Source organism: Nelumbo nucifera, chromosome 8, assembly GCF_055504915.1.
Source record: "Nelumbo nucifera cultivar China Antique chromosome 8, China Antique-T2T, whole genome shotgun sequence".
NCBI classification, from domain to species: Eukaryota; Viridiplantae; Streptophyta; class Magnoliopsida; order Proteales; family Nelumbonaceae; genus Nelumbo; species Nelumbo nucifera.
This window is the reverse complement of record NC_142656.1, coordinates 53,391,929-53,408,279: the sequence shown is the minus strand read 5'-3', so window position 1 is coordinate 53,408,279 and position 16,351 is coordinate 53,391,929. Positions and strand designations below refer to the sequence as shown.

The 16,351-nt window shown below is 40.6% G+C and overlaps 1 protein-coding gene across 6 annotated transcripts in view; it reads right to left on the bottom strand.

The window, feature by feature from the left end:
• Positions 1-16,351, bottom strand: part of LOC148790012 (uncharacterized) — a 42,949-nt gene that overhangs the window by 12,745 nt on the left and 13,853 nt on the right. For 2 of the 6 annotated variants that reach the window (XM_088892755.1, XM_088892756.1), the window contains exons 1-3: positions 15,444-15,759; positions 8,448-8,490; positions 3,294-3,395 (exon numbers count right to left, since the gene is read on the bottom strand). In XM_088892755.1, coding sequence (XP_088748881.1) covers positions 3,294-3,395; positions 8,448-8,490; positions 15,444-15,674 — 376 coding nt within the window. In that variant the 5' untranslated portion in view covers positions 15,675-15,759. Of the gene's footprint in view, positions 1-3,293; positions 3,396-3,998; positions 4,025-4,127; positions 4,148-8,447; positions 8,491-8,589; positions 8,703-15,443; positions 15,760-16,351 lie in introns of those variants that run through there. The other 4 variants (XM_088892757.1, XM_088892758.1, XM_088892759.1 and 1 more) reach the window with 3 other exon arrangements.

Here is a 16,351-nt window from a genome sequence, read left to right as displayed (position 1 = left end):
TTCCCAAATATTTTTTGCCAAAACACAGGATATTAGTAAGTGGTAACCAGACTCACCAACAACTTTGCAAAGAACACACCAGTGTGGAGATAAACAGTTATTGGGTCTTTTTCTTTGAAGTAAATCACCTGTGTTAACTCTTTCCAGGAAAGCTTCCCAACAGAAACTCCCAACCTCGGAGGTATAGGTTGACACCACACTTCCTTGACAGGGAATGACAAGCCAATAAGAATTTCCGGTTGTATTAGGGCTTTAAAGAAGGAGGCACAAGTAAAGGATCCGGAAGGAGACAAAGTCCATATCCTACTATCTGTTTTCATAGGCTCCAAGAAAATCCCATCAAGGATGGACAAGAGAGTTGAGGTACCACCCAATTCTGTATCCCTGAGTGCTCCTCTCAAGCCCAAGTTCCAACCAAACCCAAAATTTGAATTTGAGGGAATAAGGAATGTGACAATTGGTTTATTTTCGAAAGTGGAGATTGCAAAAAGAGTCGGAAATTAGTCTTTCAAAGGAGACTCCCCAACCCAAACATGTTCCCAAAACTTTATGAGGTTACCTGAGTGTAAGTCATACCTGATCCAAGGAGAAAATAGAGGCAAAATAGCTTGGATTGATTTCTAAGGTGATGCTCTTGTAGCCATAGCTAGAATCGCAGAGTCCCAACCATTCTCTGCAAGCTCGCGAATACTACAAATTATCTTAGCCCACAATTTTCCCTTCTCCAATGAAAATCTCCACAACCCTTTCCCTAGTAAAGCCAAGTTCCTCTTCCTTAAGTTCCTAATGCCTAGCCCTCCATCTTGCTTACTCCTACACACCATCTCCCATCTAACCCTATGCTTTTTCTCCTCCCCTGGCTCCCACAGGAAATCTCTCATTAGCTTTTCCAACTTGCTAGCCACCCCTGTAGGCACCTTAAAAACTGAAAGGTAATAAATGGGCAAGTTAGCTAGAGTAGACCTAATTAAGGTGATTCTTCCTCCAAGAGATAGATAGTTTTTCTTCCAAGATGCAAGTCTCTTTTCAAACCTCTCCACGATTGGAATCTAAAAACTTCCTTTTTGAGGATTATCTCCTAGGGGAAGACCAAGATAAATTAGAGGCCATTTCGACACTTCACAACCCAAAATGTTTGCACAAGTAATGATCTCACTTTTCCCCATATTCACACCTACAACACAACTTTTATCAAAATTTACTTTTAGATTCGACATTTGCTCAAAGAGTTGTACTGTAAGTTTCAAATTCCTAATCCAATTCATGTCCCCCCCCCTACAGAAGAGAATCGTATCATCTGCAAACTGCAAATGCGTGAATGGTATGTTCTCCCTGCCAACTCTCCACCCCTTGATTAGACTTCTAGAATCTGCCCTAGAGATCAATCTCCCTAAGATTTCAACAACCAAAGTGAGCAAGAAAGGAGAAAGGGGGTCTCCTTGTCTTATTCCCCTCAAGGCCAGGAAGAAGTCCACCACCGTTCCATTCACCAAAATAGAGTAGTGGCAAGTCCTAATACACCCCAAAGTATCATAACAAATAACGTAAGGAACGGGATGCACAGTACAAATGCATTTTTCTTTTAGGCTTGTAATGGGTAAATGAGATCAGAAACAAGAGTATAAGGAATAGTTTCGAAAGTATGGATATACCTATATCAAGGAAGTCCCTAGGTGCAACAACCATAACCTTTCCTTCTAGACTCCTACTGTATATTTGAAGATCTTTCTGCACTTCATCTATTCTTATTTGCAACTTAGAGCCAGGCTGAGAGAGGACAACAACAAGAACAAGGTTAGAGGTAATGACCAACATTTGGAGGGGAACATGGCAGAGCTGCATGGCATGCGAGGGAAAAAAGGCATGGACTCCCAAAATGTCCACATCACCATATACAAAATTTTCCCAAATATCTGATCATAAACTTTGTAACCTTTCTGAAATGACAAATACCCAAGAAAGACACAACAGACAGACCTAATACTAAGCTTTGTACCATTGGGATTTAAAGTGTGAGCACAACAGAAAATTAAAAGGCATTTGGAGGAAGGGAATATCGAACATAGACTCATCTAGGTAAAACCTGAATAGGAATTTTGAGATTCAAGACACAAGAAGGCATAGGTAATGAGATAAGCTACAATTAAAATAGGTTCTGACTAGAACATTTTGGGAGCATGGCCCCCAAGAAACTTCCATCAACTGTTTGTTTTTTCTTTTTTCTTTTTTTTGATCAATAAGATAATATGTTATTAGAGCCAAATAAGAAAGTTACAACAAGGTGAGAACCCCAAAATACAGTTTTATTAGAGCCAAGGGGCTATGTCTCATAGCCCCTTGCTTAGCTAGAGTATCCACCATCCCGTTTGCTGTTCTCACCCAAATTAAGGAATCCAAAACGCTTGGCAAATTTTAGTCCATGTAGAAGTCCAAGTAGTTCTGCTGTTAGTGCATCCCTATTTTCTAGAAGCCCTGAATACATAGCTAACACCTTTCCACCCGAGTCTCTGAATACACCTCCTAACCCAGCCACATCTTGGTTACCAAGGAAACTTCCATCAAAATTAAGCTTCACAGAATTTTCTGCCAGGGGTTACCATTCCATAAAGATTTTTTCCTTTCCTTTGGTTGATGCAGCCACTTCTTTCCAAGTTCTCAGAATGTCATTCAATGAAAAAACTGTTTGTTTTTTCTTTCAGCCATGATATTTTTCTTATGGGGCTATAAAGAAAGATGTATGGTGAATAATATCACAAGGACTGTATTGACCTTTTCCCATTATCAGATTTAAATAAACACCTAAGTTCTTTTCTCATATTGGGTTAGGATCAGTTGATGAAATGTTTTTATGATAATGGACTGCTCTTAGTAAGATAGACGTAGACAAACGAAAAATAATTGTCTATGCCAAACAAAGAATTGAACCATGAGATACACCAAAAATCAGTATGCCTAATGTCAAATCAGCAATTTTTATTATTATTTGAAGGAAAAACAGATGTACAATGCTTCAGCAATTGACATGCTTCACATGGTAACTTAGACATTGAATTAACTTGAGAAAAATGAGGAAGCACATTTTTTTATCAATAACTGAAATAATTTCATTAATATATAAATAAGCGGGTACAATGAGGGGCAGGGGAACCAAACTCTCTTAGCTCCCACTCCCCAAAAAACGAAGAAAACATTAAAGCATAGCCCAAAATAAGTTGCTTCTTCCCACCCCTTGCTTAGCCAAAGCATCAGCCAAGCTATTGACATCTCTCTAAATCCATTTAAATTCAACTTACATTCCTTGAGCCAAGTCTCTCTGAACTTTCTTTTTTCATTTAAATACTCCCACCAGTCCATCTCCTCCTTTTGGAGCCAACCAATAATGAGCTTTGAATCCCCTTCAATTATTAGTTTGGAAACATTTAACAACTGAAATGGTAATGACCTAAATGCTTCTTCCAAAGAAACACGTTCTCTTTATTAGAGGACTGACTTGACTAACATAATTAGCAGCATTGCATTGAAAGACAATTTAAATCATTGTCAAGCATTCTAAGTGTTGTAGGCATGGGGGTATCTAACACACACAACTTTGCATAAGAAAAAAGAGTGGTTGATTTGCTTCCTTCTGTGAATTCTATAGGCAAAAGACTGCTAACATCAGCAGTGTCGATAGGAGTACAATTAACCTACTCCTCTTGAAAAACTTTAGTTCTGGTAGAGGATGAATTTAGAGTTTTTTTTTTTTTTTTTTGTTATTAAGGTGTTTGATCTTTTTTTAGGTTTCTTTTTCAGAAATAATGGTGATTTTTTTTTTTATTTTCTCTTAAGTTTGGTGCATCACATTAGAAATTTTCATACATAGGGGTCTGAATAATTTATTTTGTAGGTCTTTTCTGAATCAACAATAACTGGTCTCATGTGATTTCATACATAGTGGAAAATTTTCCACCAATATTTGCAGTCCAGCCATGAAGATGACAAGGTTGGAAGACATTTACCTGAATGTTCCATGGTTGGCTGATGCCTGAAAACCATTTTAAATTGTTAATTGGTGCTTGGAGACTGTTTCAGATTGGATTACAGGTTGTAAACCTCCTTATTGTTTGATACAAAGTCTGTATTCTTACTTATTGGTTGCTGCCCTCTTCTGTAATCAAGAGGAGAGATATTAATTAAAATAAGATGATGGGTACACATCATGAGAGTAAGAAAGCTATGGGGTCCAGTTCTGCAATAATGGTTTGTGGCAACAATCTGATTGCATTCTACTATGAAACTAAATGGCACTAATTTACTAGAGTGGTATCAGTAAGAAAAACTTTGTATTGAGAAAGAGAAGCTAGGTGATGCAGACATGGAAACAGAGAAAGAACCACAAAAAATAAAATAAAATAAAAGTTTTCTACCAGTTCCTTATCAAGTGAAAATTTTGCAATTTTTTGATAATTTGAATTTCGGTATTTGAGTTTTTAAAACTTTTTTTTTTTTTTGGGTCTGTTAGTCTCAAGAACAAGGTTATTCTTAGAGATGTCAATGGGTCAAATTGAATGGCAAACATGACTCGATCCAACCCTATAGGGTCAGGTCTATTCAGATATAGGGTTGGGTTAGGGTTTTGATTCTTTAACCTGAGTTGGATTTGGGTTTGGCTGACCTGCCTTGTTAGGTCATGGCACCCCTACATATATATAGGGTATTCTGGTAATTTACAAATTGTTCGAAAGCAATTTTGGCAAAGCCCTCTCCTCCCCAAGAGAGAAGAAAGCAAAAAAGAAAAAAGCTGGAACAGGGAGGGGGGACAAGTTGCAACCAAAGAGTGAGGGGCATTGCTGAGGCATAGACAAGCCAAGAGGAGGGGAGAGGATAAAGCTGTTAAATTGGAATGTTAGGGGTTTGGGGGAGAGAAATTGGAGGTCTCTAGTGAGCAATCTGATAAGAAATCAGAAGCCTGACGTAGTTCTCTTGCAAGAAACAAAGCCAGAATCATTTGATATTAATTTGATGAATAGGATTTGGGGGAGAGATGGTGGGGAGTGGGTGGAATTGAATGTGGTGGGGCTGGCAGGAGGATTAGTCATCTTGTAGTATCCAGGGATTTTTAGGAAAGTAGGGGAGTGAGCTGGGAGTCATTCTGTATAAGTTTGCCTGCAAGAGGTAAATGGGGAGCGGGCCTGGGGAGTGACAAATGTGTATGGGCCAAATGAGGAGGGAGAGAGAGTGTAGTTCTGGGAGGAGTTAAGAAGGGTAAGGCAGAGCTGGGAGGGGCTGTGTTGTTTGGGAGGGGATTTCAACATTGTCAAAAGGAGTGAAATGAAAGAGGGGGGGGGGGGGGGGGGGGGGGGGGGGGGAACTGAAAAACTGACTGAAACCAAACCAAAAATTTTTTGGTTAACCAAAATAGAAAACTGGCAGTTAACTGATCCAACCGGTATACATATATTTATATATATTTTATATTTTCTATACATTATAAATTAATAAATATGCATTATATATATTTTGATAATTAATATGCATTATATATATTTATAATATATAATATATTATTTATTATTTAAAATATAATATTTTATATATATTTCTAGTTTTTTATTATATATTTAAATATTTTTCTATAATATATATTGTAAATAATAAAAAACCAAAAAACTGACGGTTAACCGAACCAGTCAACCGGTTAACTGATCGGCTTCGGTTATCGGATTTCCAAATAATCCTGGTTCGGTTTCAAAAATAAGCCCATGGTTCGGTTAACCAAACCGTGAGCACCCCTAGAGGGGAGGGGGAGAGTAGTGCGGGGATGTGGAGATTTGAGGAATTTATCAATGACCAAGAGCTGTTTGATCCCCCCCCCCCTCTGAATGGTTGGAAATTCACTTGGTCGAATGGCCAATACCCAACTATCCTTTGACGGCTGGACAGATTTCTGCTCTCTAGAAGTTGGATTGATCAGATAGGGGTTCTGGTACAGGAACCATTACCAATGTTCTTGTCGGACCATAAAACAATTGTATTAAGAGAATTTGTAGAGATTTCAAGCCCAAAGCCTTTCAGATTTGAGAATGTTTGGCTTCTCCAACCTAATTTTGTGGAATGGGTAGAAGAGAAATGGAGAGCTCTACAGGTAGAGGGCTCAAACGGTTTTAGGGTGATGAGGAAGTTACAACTGCTCAAAGAAGATTCGAAAGGGAGGAGACAGGAAGAGTTTGGGGATGAGGAAGGCAGAAAGAAAGAGGTGTTGATCGGATAGGGGTTCTGGTACAGGAACCATTACCAATGTTCTTGTCGGATCATAAAACAATTGTATTAAGAGAATTTGTAGAGATTTCAAGCCCAAAGCCTTTCAGATTTGAGAATGTTTGGCTTCTCCAACCTAATTTTGTGGAATGGGTAGAAGAGAAATGGAGAGCTCTACAGGTAGAGGGCTCAAACGGTTTTAGGGTGATGAGGAAGTTACAACTGCTCAAAGAAGATTCGAAAGAAGGGAGACAGGAAGAGTTTGGGGATGAGGAAGGCAGAAAGAAAGAGGTGTTGGAGAAGCTTGCTAGGTTGGAGAGGTTGGAGGAGGAAGAAGAGCATCTTTCCAAGAGAAACTAGATTGGAAAAGGAAGGGTTGGAAAGAGAATTAAATAAGTTACTTTTGAAACAAGAGGTGAGCTGGAGGCAAAATCAAGGGCATTATGGTTAAAAGAGGTAGACAAAAATACAGTTTTTTTTCATGCATTTGCAAGTGGGAGGAGGAGGAACTTAATTATGAGGGTACAAGTAGGGGAGGAAGTGGTTGAGAATTGGGAAAATATTCAAAGGTTAGTGGTGGACTTCTATAGGAAGCTATATTCAGGAAGGCAATGGTGTTGGATTTCTTTGGGAGAGGTTAAAACAAAGAGAGAGAGAGAGCAGCTGGGTGATATTTGTCGAAGACTGTATAGGCTGGCTGATCACCACCCCATCCAGTTTTGGGAGGATGATTGGAGTGGGGTCAGGAAGTCGTGTAATATTTGCCCAAGACTGTATAGGCTGGCTGATCATCAGGTTTCAGTAGCCCACTGCTATGAAGTCAGAGGTGATTAGGTGGTTTGGAGCCCTATGTTCAGAAGACCCCTACTTGATCAAGAGGTGGAGGAATGCATTCTTTTGTTGGACAAGCTACAACAGACTAGAATCTCTACAACCATTGAAGATGGCTTGTGGTGGAAGAAGTGCAAAAATGGAAAGTTCACTGTGAAGTCATTCTACATGGCTCTCATTAAGGATGATGTAATCAGTGATCAAATCAGGAGGAATTTGGGGAAATCCAGTTCCCCCAAGAATTGAAGCTTTTGCTTGGCTGGTTGCATTGGACAGTGTTCTCACAACAGATCACTTGAAAAGTAGAGGTTTCAGCATGGCTAGCTATTGCTATTTGTGCAAGTCCAAAGAGGAAAAAGCTTTTCACCTGTTCTTCACTTGCCATTTAGCAAACTTCATTTGGAGATTCTACTTCTTCCTATTTGGGATTCCCATTTTCCAACCATCCTCAACAGCAGAGATCTTCTCTGTTTGGCCAAATTTCAGAGGAAGCAAGAAAGCTAAAATCATTTGGAGCTGGCATCCCTTTTGCAGTGTGCTGGTCTATGTGGTGGAAAAGGAACAGGAGGCTATTTGAAGGAAAAGAAAGAAATATTGAAGTGATTGTGGCTTCGGTTGGCAAACTCATCACAAATTGGGCTCTCTCCCTTCAAGAATTTGAGCAAATCAGTTCTTCAGAGTTCAGACTTTGAAGAGAATTTCTGGGACATTCTTGAGATTCAAGCTTGTAATGTGAATCATTTCAGTCTTGACTGATGTTTTAATGTATTCTTGTAGTGGGGTGTCATCTTCACACCTGAACAGATTGTACCTCCTTTTATTTTTTAATAAAATTCTTTTTTTTAATGATCAGCAATTTTTTAATAAAATTCTTTCTTTGTTACTCTTTAAAAAAATCTTGTAATTTTCTGACTTCTAACTCCATAGCCTTAAAGTTTAGGATTTCTTTACATGTTTATTTTGGCTTCTTTCTTCGTTCTTCTTTCACTATGACTATGGTGAAAGTGACACCTTAGAACCCATAAACTAAATACCAACTTAAATTAATGGCTCTGAGTTTTTCAGAATATGTTATAAAAAAAGTACAATTAAAAGGCTATGGTACAGGTTGGGTTGGTATCTGGTTGAACCCTATAGGGTCATGGCAGGTATGAAAACTGTGTTGCTGGGTCAGGTCGGTTAGGTCGGGTTAGGTTAGGTTAGGTTTAGGTGGGAGCATTGGAGGATCAGGTTAGGGTGGGGCAGACCCATACCAAACCCAAACCCGTTGGCATCCCTAGTTATTCTCATCCAAGAAGTAAAATTACAGGCAATAAACACAACAAATGAATTAGAATAAAACTAAAACAGCAGCATCAAACACAAAGTTAGGAACTCACAAAGGTTCTCCAGGGGTTGTCCAGATTTGTAGCTAGAGCTCCTCTGCAACAGAAATTAAATTAAAAACAAATTGATACACGTTAGGAAGAAGAGAGAAACGAGAAGTGGGAGTGGGGGAGGGAGATAAGGCAAGCAAGTAACCCCAAATAAAGGTTCAAGAGATTGACAGTGGCAGCTTTGGCAGGATGGAACTGGTAAGGCCAGGGGGTTATCATGAATTTATGAAATGACACCAGATTGGTTACCTGCTTTGGCTGGAAAGGGAAAAAATAACAAAAATGATAAGCATATCCTACAAGCACAAAATATAGTACTTTAACCCATTTAATCATTACTTGAGGAAGAATCCAGCATCCTGCTACTTATGCTATATTTTGTTAAAATTCTATTCCAATAGAATCATTTATTAGATGAATGACTTTTGAACCAAAAAAAATAAAAATTCTTTTAAAACTAAATATTTTGGCAAAAAAAATTCAATTCTTAGAATGATTATTCAGCTCAAGAAAAGTTTTAGTTCCAGCAGATTTTTAGAATCACAAAATTCTTCAGAAGTAATTGACTGAAAGCATGGCAAACACAGCCTTGATGAGAAATTATTTCCTCTTAATTCCCTTGTTCATTGACTACATAAAGTTAGAAATTATTTCCCTCCTCCCCCCCCCCTTCTCTCTTGCCCCACCCCCTTTTCTTGATTCTACCCCCATTTACAGATTTTCTTTTTATCAGGGCAGAGATTATTCAAAGGCATGACTGATCAATATCGATATGCTTGCTTGGATTTTTTTTCACATTTTATCTTTCTTGAAACCATTTTAGTTATTGCACCCCCTTTTCTCTCATAATCATTAGTTTATATGTTCATTATTATATGTACAATATTTTTGACAAGTAAATAGCAAGAATTTTATTAAAAGAAAAGAAGTTACAAAAAGAGGGTGATGAGACAGCACCCGAGAACAAAGAAATCAAAACAAAACAAAAGAGCCATCTATCAAATCGGGGCCGGGGTTGGACGTGCGTGACCTTCTTAAAAGTCACGTGAGCTCGCGGGTGTTTAAGAATGGGCCAAAGCAAAAGCCCATGTGGGTTGCTAATAGTATTTGTAAAGGCCCAAACAGGTCAGCGGCCCCGACCCAGCTTGTTAAAAAGGCGCGTGAGCCTTTAATGAAACACGTGACTGGGGTTTCGACTATGATAGACATCGGTTACGGTCTATCATCGTCCCCAGCCGCGAGCCAAAAGGGGGAATGCGCGTAGTGCCGGAAACCAGAAAAGAAGAGGGCGTTATAGTGGGTCTCCCGACGAAGTTTGAAGGAGCTTAGCCCCGTGCGAGGCTTCTCAGAGAGGCCGAAGCCAAGTTTCACTAGGGGAAGAACTGAAGAGAAGAAAGAGAAGTTTGATGAATCAGAGGACCTTTCTGTTGATAGCTCTAGCGTGGGCAGTGTAAATGATGAAGGTAGCTGTGCTGGAGGTGATATGGAAGGGTGGAATATTGCAAGATTATTCCAGGGTGAAGACTGCAATCGACTTATCTCACTCTCAAGACCACAGAGTGCGCAAGGTTTATCAGAAGGGGAAAACCGGGAGAACCGGAAGTAGAGCAGGAATACGCCATCTAGGGGTGACCCAGAGGTAGAGTGGAAAGATCACCAGGTTGACCAAAGGACAAAAGTACTTCCCAACCAACTCAGGAAGATAATTGTTTACCAATCTTCGGAACAAGAGAAGGTGGCCGGGAGCAGTCCTATTCTAGCTTGTCCATCAGTCCCAGGTAACCATGTGATTTCGGTTTGTGCTACTAATGTGTCTCCTGTGTCTTTGGTTCCAGATTTCGTTCCTGTACCATGTCCTATAGCCCATGAATATGCAGCCGAGCTAGTAGGCGGGCTCTCTGAGGAGGGGGAGAGGGGAAGGAAGGATTGTGGGAAGGTGCGGGAAGAAAGGTATAGGAGTGGAAAAGTGTGGGAAATCATTGAAAGAGTGTTTAAGGATGTGGAAGGGAAGCTGATTTGGGGGAGGGAAGGGGAGGAAGGAAGAGAGGAGGGGTTAGTGGAAAGGAATGAGGGTAGAGATGGAGAGGATTACGGGGAGAAAGCAAGGAAGGAGGGAGGTAACATTAAGGGGAGGAAGGTTGGAGAGGAAAGAATTGAGGTGGGACTAGAGGAGAGGAAGGAAAGGCAGGTGGACAGAGATGAAGAGGATTCTGTAGGAAGGGTAGGGGTGGTGGAATCGGGGAGAGAAGACACGATAGCAGAATTTGTAGGGAAGTTGGGCTGTAGGCTGGAAGATTTGAACGAGTTGAAAGAAAGTTTACAGAAGAGGAAGATGCAGATCATAACAAAGAAGAGGAAGTTGAGTAAAGTAGAGAGATTAAAGAGAGATGTAAAAGGAGACAAGAAGCTCAAGGTAAAAGGAGATAGAAGGAAAGGGGGAAAGTAGTGGGTAGGTGGCAAGGGATTTGTAAAAAAAAAGCGGAATGAAGATTCTTAGTTGGAATGTGAGGGGAATTGGGAGTGCGAAGAAGAGAGCAACAATAAAAGAGGTAATAAGACGGTATGACCCAAACATTGTGCTGCTGCAAGAGTCTAAGAGAATGGAGTTTAAGGACAAATGGGCAAGGAGTGTATGGAAAGCCAGGGGGATTAGCTGGGTGGCGGCTCCATCGTGGGGTGCTTCCGGGGGGATTGTAACAATGTGGAAGGGGGATGTGGTTGAAGGTATGGAGGAGTTGATCGGAAAGTACTCGGTTTCCATGAAGTTTAAGTAGCAAGAGGATGATTATATGTGGGTGCTCACAAATGTTTACGGACCGAATGACTACAGAGAGAGAAAGGAGCTGTGGGAGGAACTGGCTGATGTTAGAGGGTTGTGGGATGGGCCTTGGTGCATGGGTGGGGATTTCAATGTGATTAGATTCTCGGAAGAGTCCAACAAGGTTAACCAAAGGGTGACAAAAAGCATGAGGAAGTTTAACAGTTTTGTGGATGCCTTTGAGCTTAAAGAGATTCCCCTAGCACATAAGGCATTTACATGGTCAAATCTCCAATCTAGACCCATTTGCTCTAAGCTGGATAGATTCCTGTTCTCTTTGGATTGGGGAACCTTGGATGCTAGAGCTCTCCCAAGGGTGACCTCGGATCACTGGCCCATAGTGTTATATAAGGAGGAAAGAAGGTGTGGAGGTCCTACCCCCTTTAGATTTGAAAATATGTGGTTACTTCATCTAGGGTTTCCTAACAAAGTGAGGGAGTGGTGGCACGAGTGTAACCCGTTGGTGGAGTGGGAGGGGATGAGATTCCATAAGAAACTACAATTCTTGAAAGCAAGAATCAAGGAGTGGAATTTGATGGAGTTCGGGAGGACAGAAGAAAGAAAGGGAGACTTGATGAAGAAGATTGAAAGCCTTGACTTTAAAGAGGAAAGGGGAGAATTTGGAGAAGATGACAATAACCTCAAGAGAGAGTTGAGAAGACACTTAGAGGACTGCCTGCACAAGGAGGAAATTAGCTGGAGGCAAAAATCTTGGTGTAAATGGTTGCAAGAGGGAGATAGAAACACTAGGTATTTCCACTCTCTAGCAGATGGCAGGAGAAGGAAGAACTTTATCTCCAAATTGGTAGTAGATGGAGTTGAGTTAGTACAACAAGGGGAGATTGCCAGGGCCTGTGTGGAGCACTTCAAATCTATTCTAAGAAGGCCTGTGAGTAGAAGGGTGTGGGTAGAAGGTTTGGATTGGCCAGATGTAGGGGTGGAGAATAGGAGAAGGATGGAAAGAAGCTTTAATATAGAAGAGATCAAGGAGGTTGTGTTTTCTATGGATAGAACAAAAGCTCCAGGGCCGGATGGGTTTACAATGGCTTTTTATCAGGATTGTTGGGATATCTTGAAAGATGATCTCTTGCGGGTGTTTGAGGAGTTTTTCAAGAGAGGAATTGTTAATCCGGGTGTGAACTCTACATTTATAGCCTTAATTCCAAAAAAGAAAGATGCATCCCACCCGAAGGATTTTAGGCCAATAAGCTTGGTTAATAGCTTGTATAAGATCATTGCAAAAGTGTTGTCTTTGAGGCTGAAGAAGGTACTGCCAGATATCATTGCACACTATCAAGGAGCTTTTGTGAGTGGAAGACAAATTACAGACCAGATTTTAATTGCTAATGAGTGTGGAGAACTTTAAGAGGGATAAGAAGAAGGGAGTGGTCTGTAAGCTGGACTTGGAAAAGGATTATGACTTGGTGGACTGGGAGTTCTTGAGGAAAGTTTTAACTAAATTCGGGTTTGGGGCTAGATGGTGTAAGTGGATCATGGGCTATGTCCGGAATTGTCATTATTCAGTGCTAGTGAATGGGACAGTGGTAGATTTCTTTCTAGCTAGTAGGGGTATAAGACAAGGAGACCCCATTTTTTCCTTTCTTGTTCATTTTAATTGCGGAGGTTTTGGGGAAACTGATTCACAGAGCAGATTCTAGGGGGCTCATTAGAGGCTGGAGGGTTGGGAGGGTGGAAACTCCCCTCACTCACTTACAGTTTGCTGATGACACGATTCTGTTTTGTGAAGGTGGTAATGTGAGGTTTATCAGGAACTTAAAGTTGGTGATACAACTGTTTGAGCAAATGTCCAATTTGAAGGTTAACCTTGGGAAAAGCTGTGTAGTGGGGGTGAATGTGGAGGAGGGAGAGATCAGGGAGTGTGTTGAAGTGCTGGGGTGTGAAGTTTCAGGGTGGCTTCTGAACTACTTAGGTTTACCATTAGGTGATAATCCCAAGAGAGAGAGTTTCTGGAACCCGGTGATGGAAAGGTTTGAAAAAAGATTGGTATCCTGGAAAAAGAACTACCTATCTCTTGGAGGGAGAATTACACTAATTAAGGCCACGCTTGCTAACTTACCCATCTTTTTCATGTCGGTGTTTAAAATCCTAGTGAAGATTGCTAACAGATTAGAGAAGATAATGAGAGATTTCTTGTGGGAGCCGGGAGAAGAGAAGAGGGATCATAGAGTTAGCTGGGAGATAGTGTGTAGGAGTAAGTCGTGTGGTGGGTTGGGGCTTGGGAGTATTAGGAGAAGGAATATGACTCTGCTGGGGAAGTGGTTGTGGAGGTTTCCTATGGAGAAGGAGAAGCTATGGGCTAGAATAGTGGCAAGTATTCATGGGCTGGAGCACAATGGATGGGACGCTGGAATCAGAGCTAGGATCACAAGCAATTCTCCTTGGAAAGCCATTCATGACCTACTACCAATTTTCATTCCTAATATCAGGTATTGACTTGAATTCCGGTAACTCCATAAAATTTTGAGAACAAACCTGGGTGGGGAGCGCCCCTCTAAAGGATCAGTTTCCGTCTTTGTATGCTCTTTCTGATTTGAAAAATGAGCCGATCTCGTCTTTCACCACCCTGTCCTCTTCCACTTTTGGGATTGGGTGGAACTTGGGTCTAAGAAGGGATTTGAGGGACTCAGACTTTGACTGTATTTCGAGCCTTCTTGCACTTCTTGATAACGTTGTCTTAGACCCCAGTAGGGCGGATTCTAGAATTTGGACACCTACCCCCAATGGCATTTTCTCTTGTGCTTCGTTCTTCAAAGTCTTAAGTCAGTCCACCAGTCCTACCTTGTCCCCTTTCCCTGTTGGTGAGGTTTGGTGTAGAGCTATACCTCTTAGGGTTGGTAGTTTTTGTTGGGAAGCCTATCTGGAAAGAATCAACACTGGTGATCTACTCCAAAAGAAGAGACCCAATACTTGTTTGTCACCTCAGTGGTGTGTTCTGTGTAAAGCAGATGGGGAGACTGGTTTTCACCTAATGGTGTCTTGCCACTTCGCGAGGTCATTGTGGGATTGGGCTTTCTCCTTATTTGGATGCAGCTGGAATCCCCCATTAGACATGTAGGGCCTTTTCTCACCTTCCTTTTTCAGATGGCGGTTAAAAAGGGGAAGGACAATGTGAGAGGACTAAGGGCTGTAGTATGTTGGACACTGTGGGAAGAAAGAAACTCTAGGATATTCTCAGAAACTCAGAGAGGAACAACAGATCTGAGGGCTATCATACATTTTAGGGCGGTACAGTGGCTGAAATCTTTGGAAATATTCACAGATTACACTGTCGATGACATATTGAGGAAGTGGGGTGAAATTGCAAATTGCACGCAGACCAAGTCAGTAACGAGTGTGGCTTGGAACCCCCACCTAGTGGATTCTTGAAATTAAACTTTGATAGATGCAGTAGGGGAAACCCGGGACAATCGGGGATCGGGGGTGTTTTTAGAGATGAAAATGGGGTCATCTCTGCTATGTTCTCAGGCCCAATTGGAGTGGGTGACTCCCTTAGAGCTGAGATATGTGCAGTTATGGAAGGAGCCCGAAAAGCTAAGGAACTGAACATCAAGAAATTTATAATTGAAGGGGATTCAGAGGTGGTGATAGGATAGCTGACTAAAGATCAAAATGATTTATGGAAGTATAATAATGAGAAGAGGAAATTCAAATGGTTGGTGAGGGAGATGGAAGTTAAGACATGTTGGATTAAAAGATCAGCTAATTCCCTAGCTGACGGTTTAGCAAAACAAGGGGCAGAAAGGGATTCTTTGTTTTGGGCTAAGCTGTAACGTTAGTGTATTTGTATCTTTGTCTTTTCTTTTTTCATTTCTTGAAGTTCTTTGTGACTCTTGGAAGATAAGTGTGTTTGTCTTCCACTTGTAAATTTTCTACTGATGAATTAATGAAAGTGTTATTGATAAAAAAAAAAAAAAAAACTAGATAACAGGCTCTGCATTACATATTTGATATCCCAGGACCTCTCCTAACCCACTTCCAAAATCCTCCTTTTTTAGTTGACTGAATTCAGGAAGAATCAACACCCATTCTACCACTGATCTGCCCACAGCCGCAACCATCTTCTCCATGCTACAAGCCTTGTCTTCGAAAGTCCTCTTGTTTCTTTCCTTCCATATCTTCTGGCATATAGCAAATGGGATACAACTCCATAACATCCTCACCTTCTTGCTCCCAGACAGCCTGGGCCATGTAGAAAAAATCTCTGCTGTTGAGGTTGGATGAAATCCAGAGACCCTGAACATGGAAGTAAACACTTTCCACAGGAATCTTGAAAAATTGCATGAGATGAATAGGTGAAACATGTTCTCCTCCTGCTCCTCACAAAGGCAGCATCTGGAGGCCATATTAAAACCTCTGGATTTCAAGTGATTAGCTGTCAAAATGCTGTCCATTGCTATCAACCAGGCCAGGGCCTCCACTCTTGGAGGAATTGGGTTTCCCCAGATGCCCTTAATGTGATTTACATCTGAGATAGACCTGCTGAGAGTCAAATAGACAGATAGACATTTATCTTTTTGCTGCTAATGAATTATTAATGAACTTTTACCTATTAAAAAAAAAAATATATTAGCATAGGCAAATATTATTATAGGTAATATCATCTATATCCTATAAATGATAGTTAAATAATAACAACTAATAAATGATACTTTATACACTTTCAGAATATTACTTATTATTATTGAGAATATATTTTTTTAAGACTGAAAAGATTTCATTATAAAAGTACAACCATTTTTCACCTCTGGTGCATATTATTGCACTCTTGGTCACCTGTAGTGTGCATCATTGCACTATCATGTGCATCGATATGGGACAATGTGGGCATTGGTTGCTGTCCATGCATGCGTTATGAGAACATTAAATTAATAATAGAGTGCAGATCATTCATATAATATTATTATATAAATACTGTAAAACAATATTTAGGTATATAATCCACTCAATATAATAGTTAGTATAGCTTTGCTAGTGCCAGCTTCTCTTACATTGCCAGTCACAAGCCCGGATGAAGGAGGGTTGTGTTAGGTTGGTGGCTGCAGAATAATGGTACTACTTTATGGGTGTA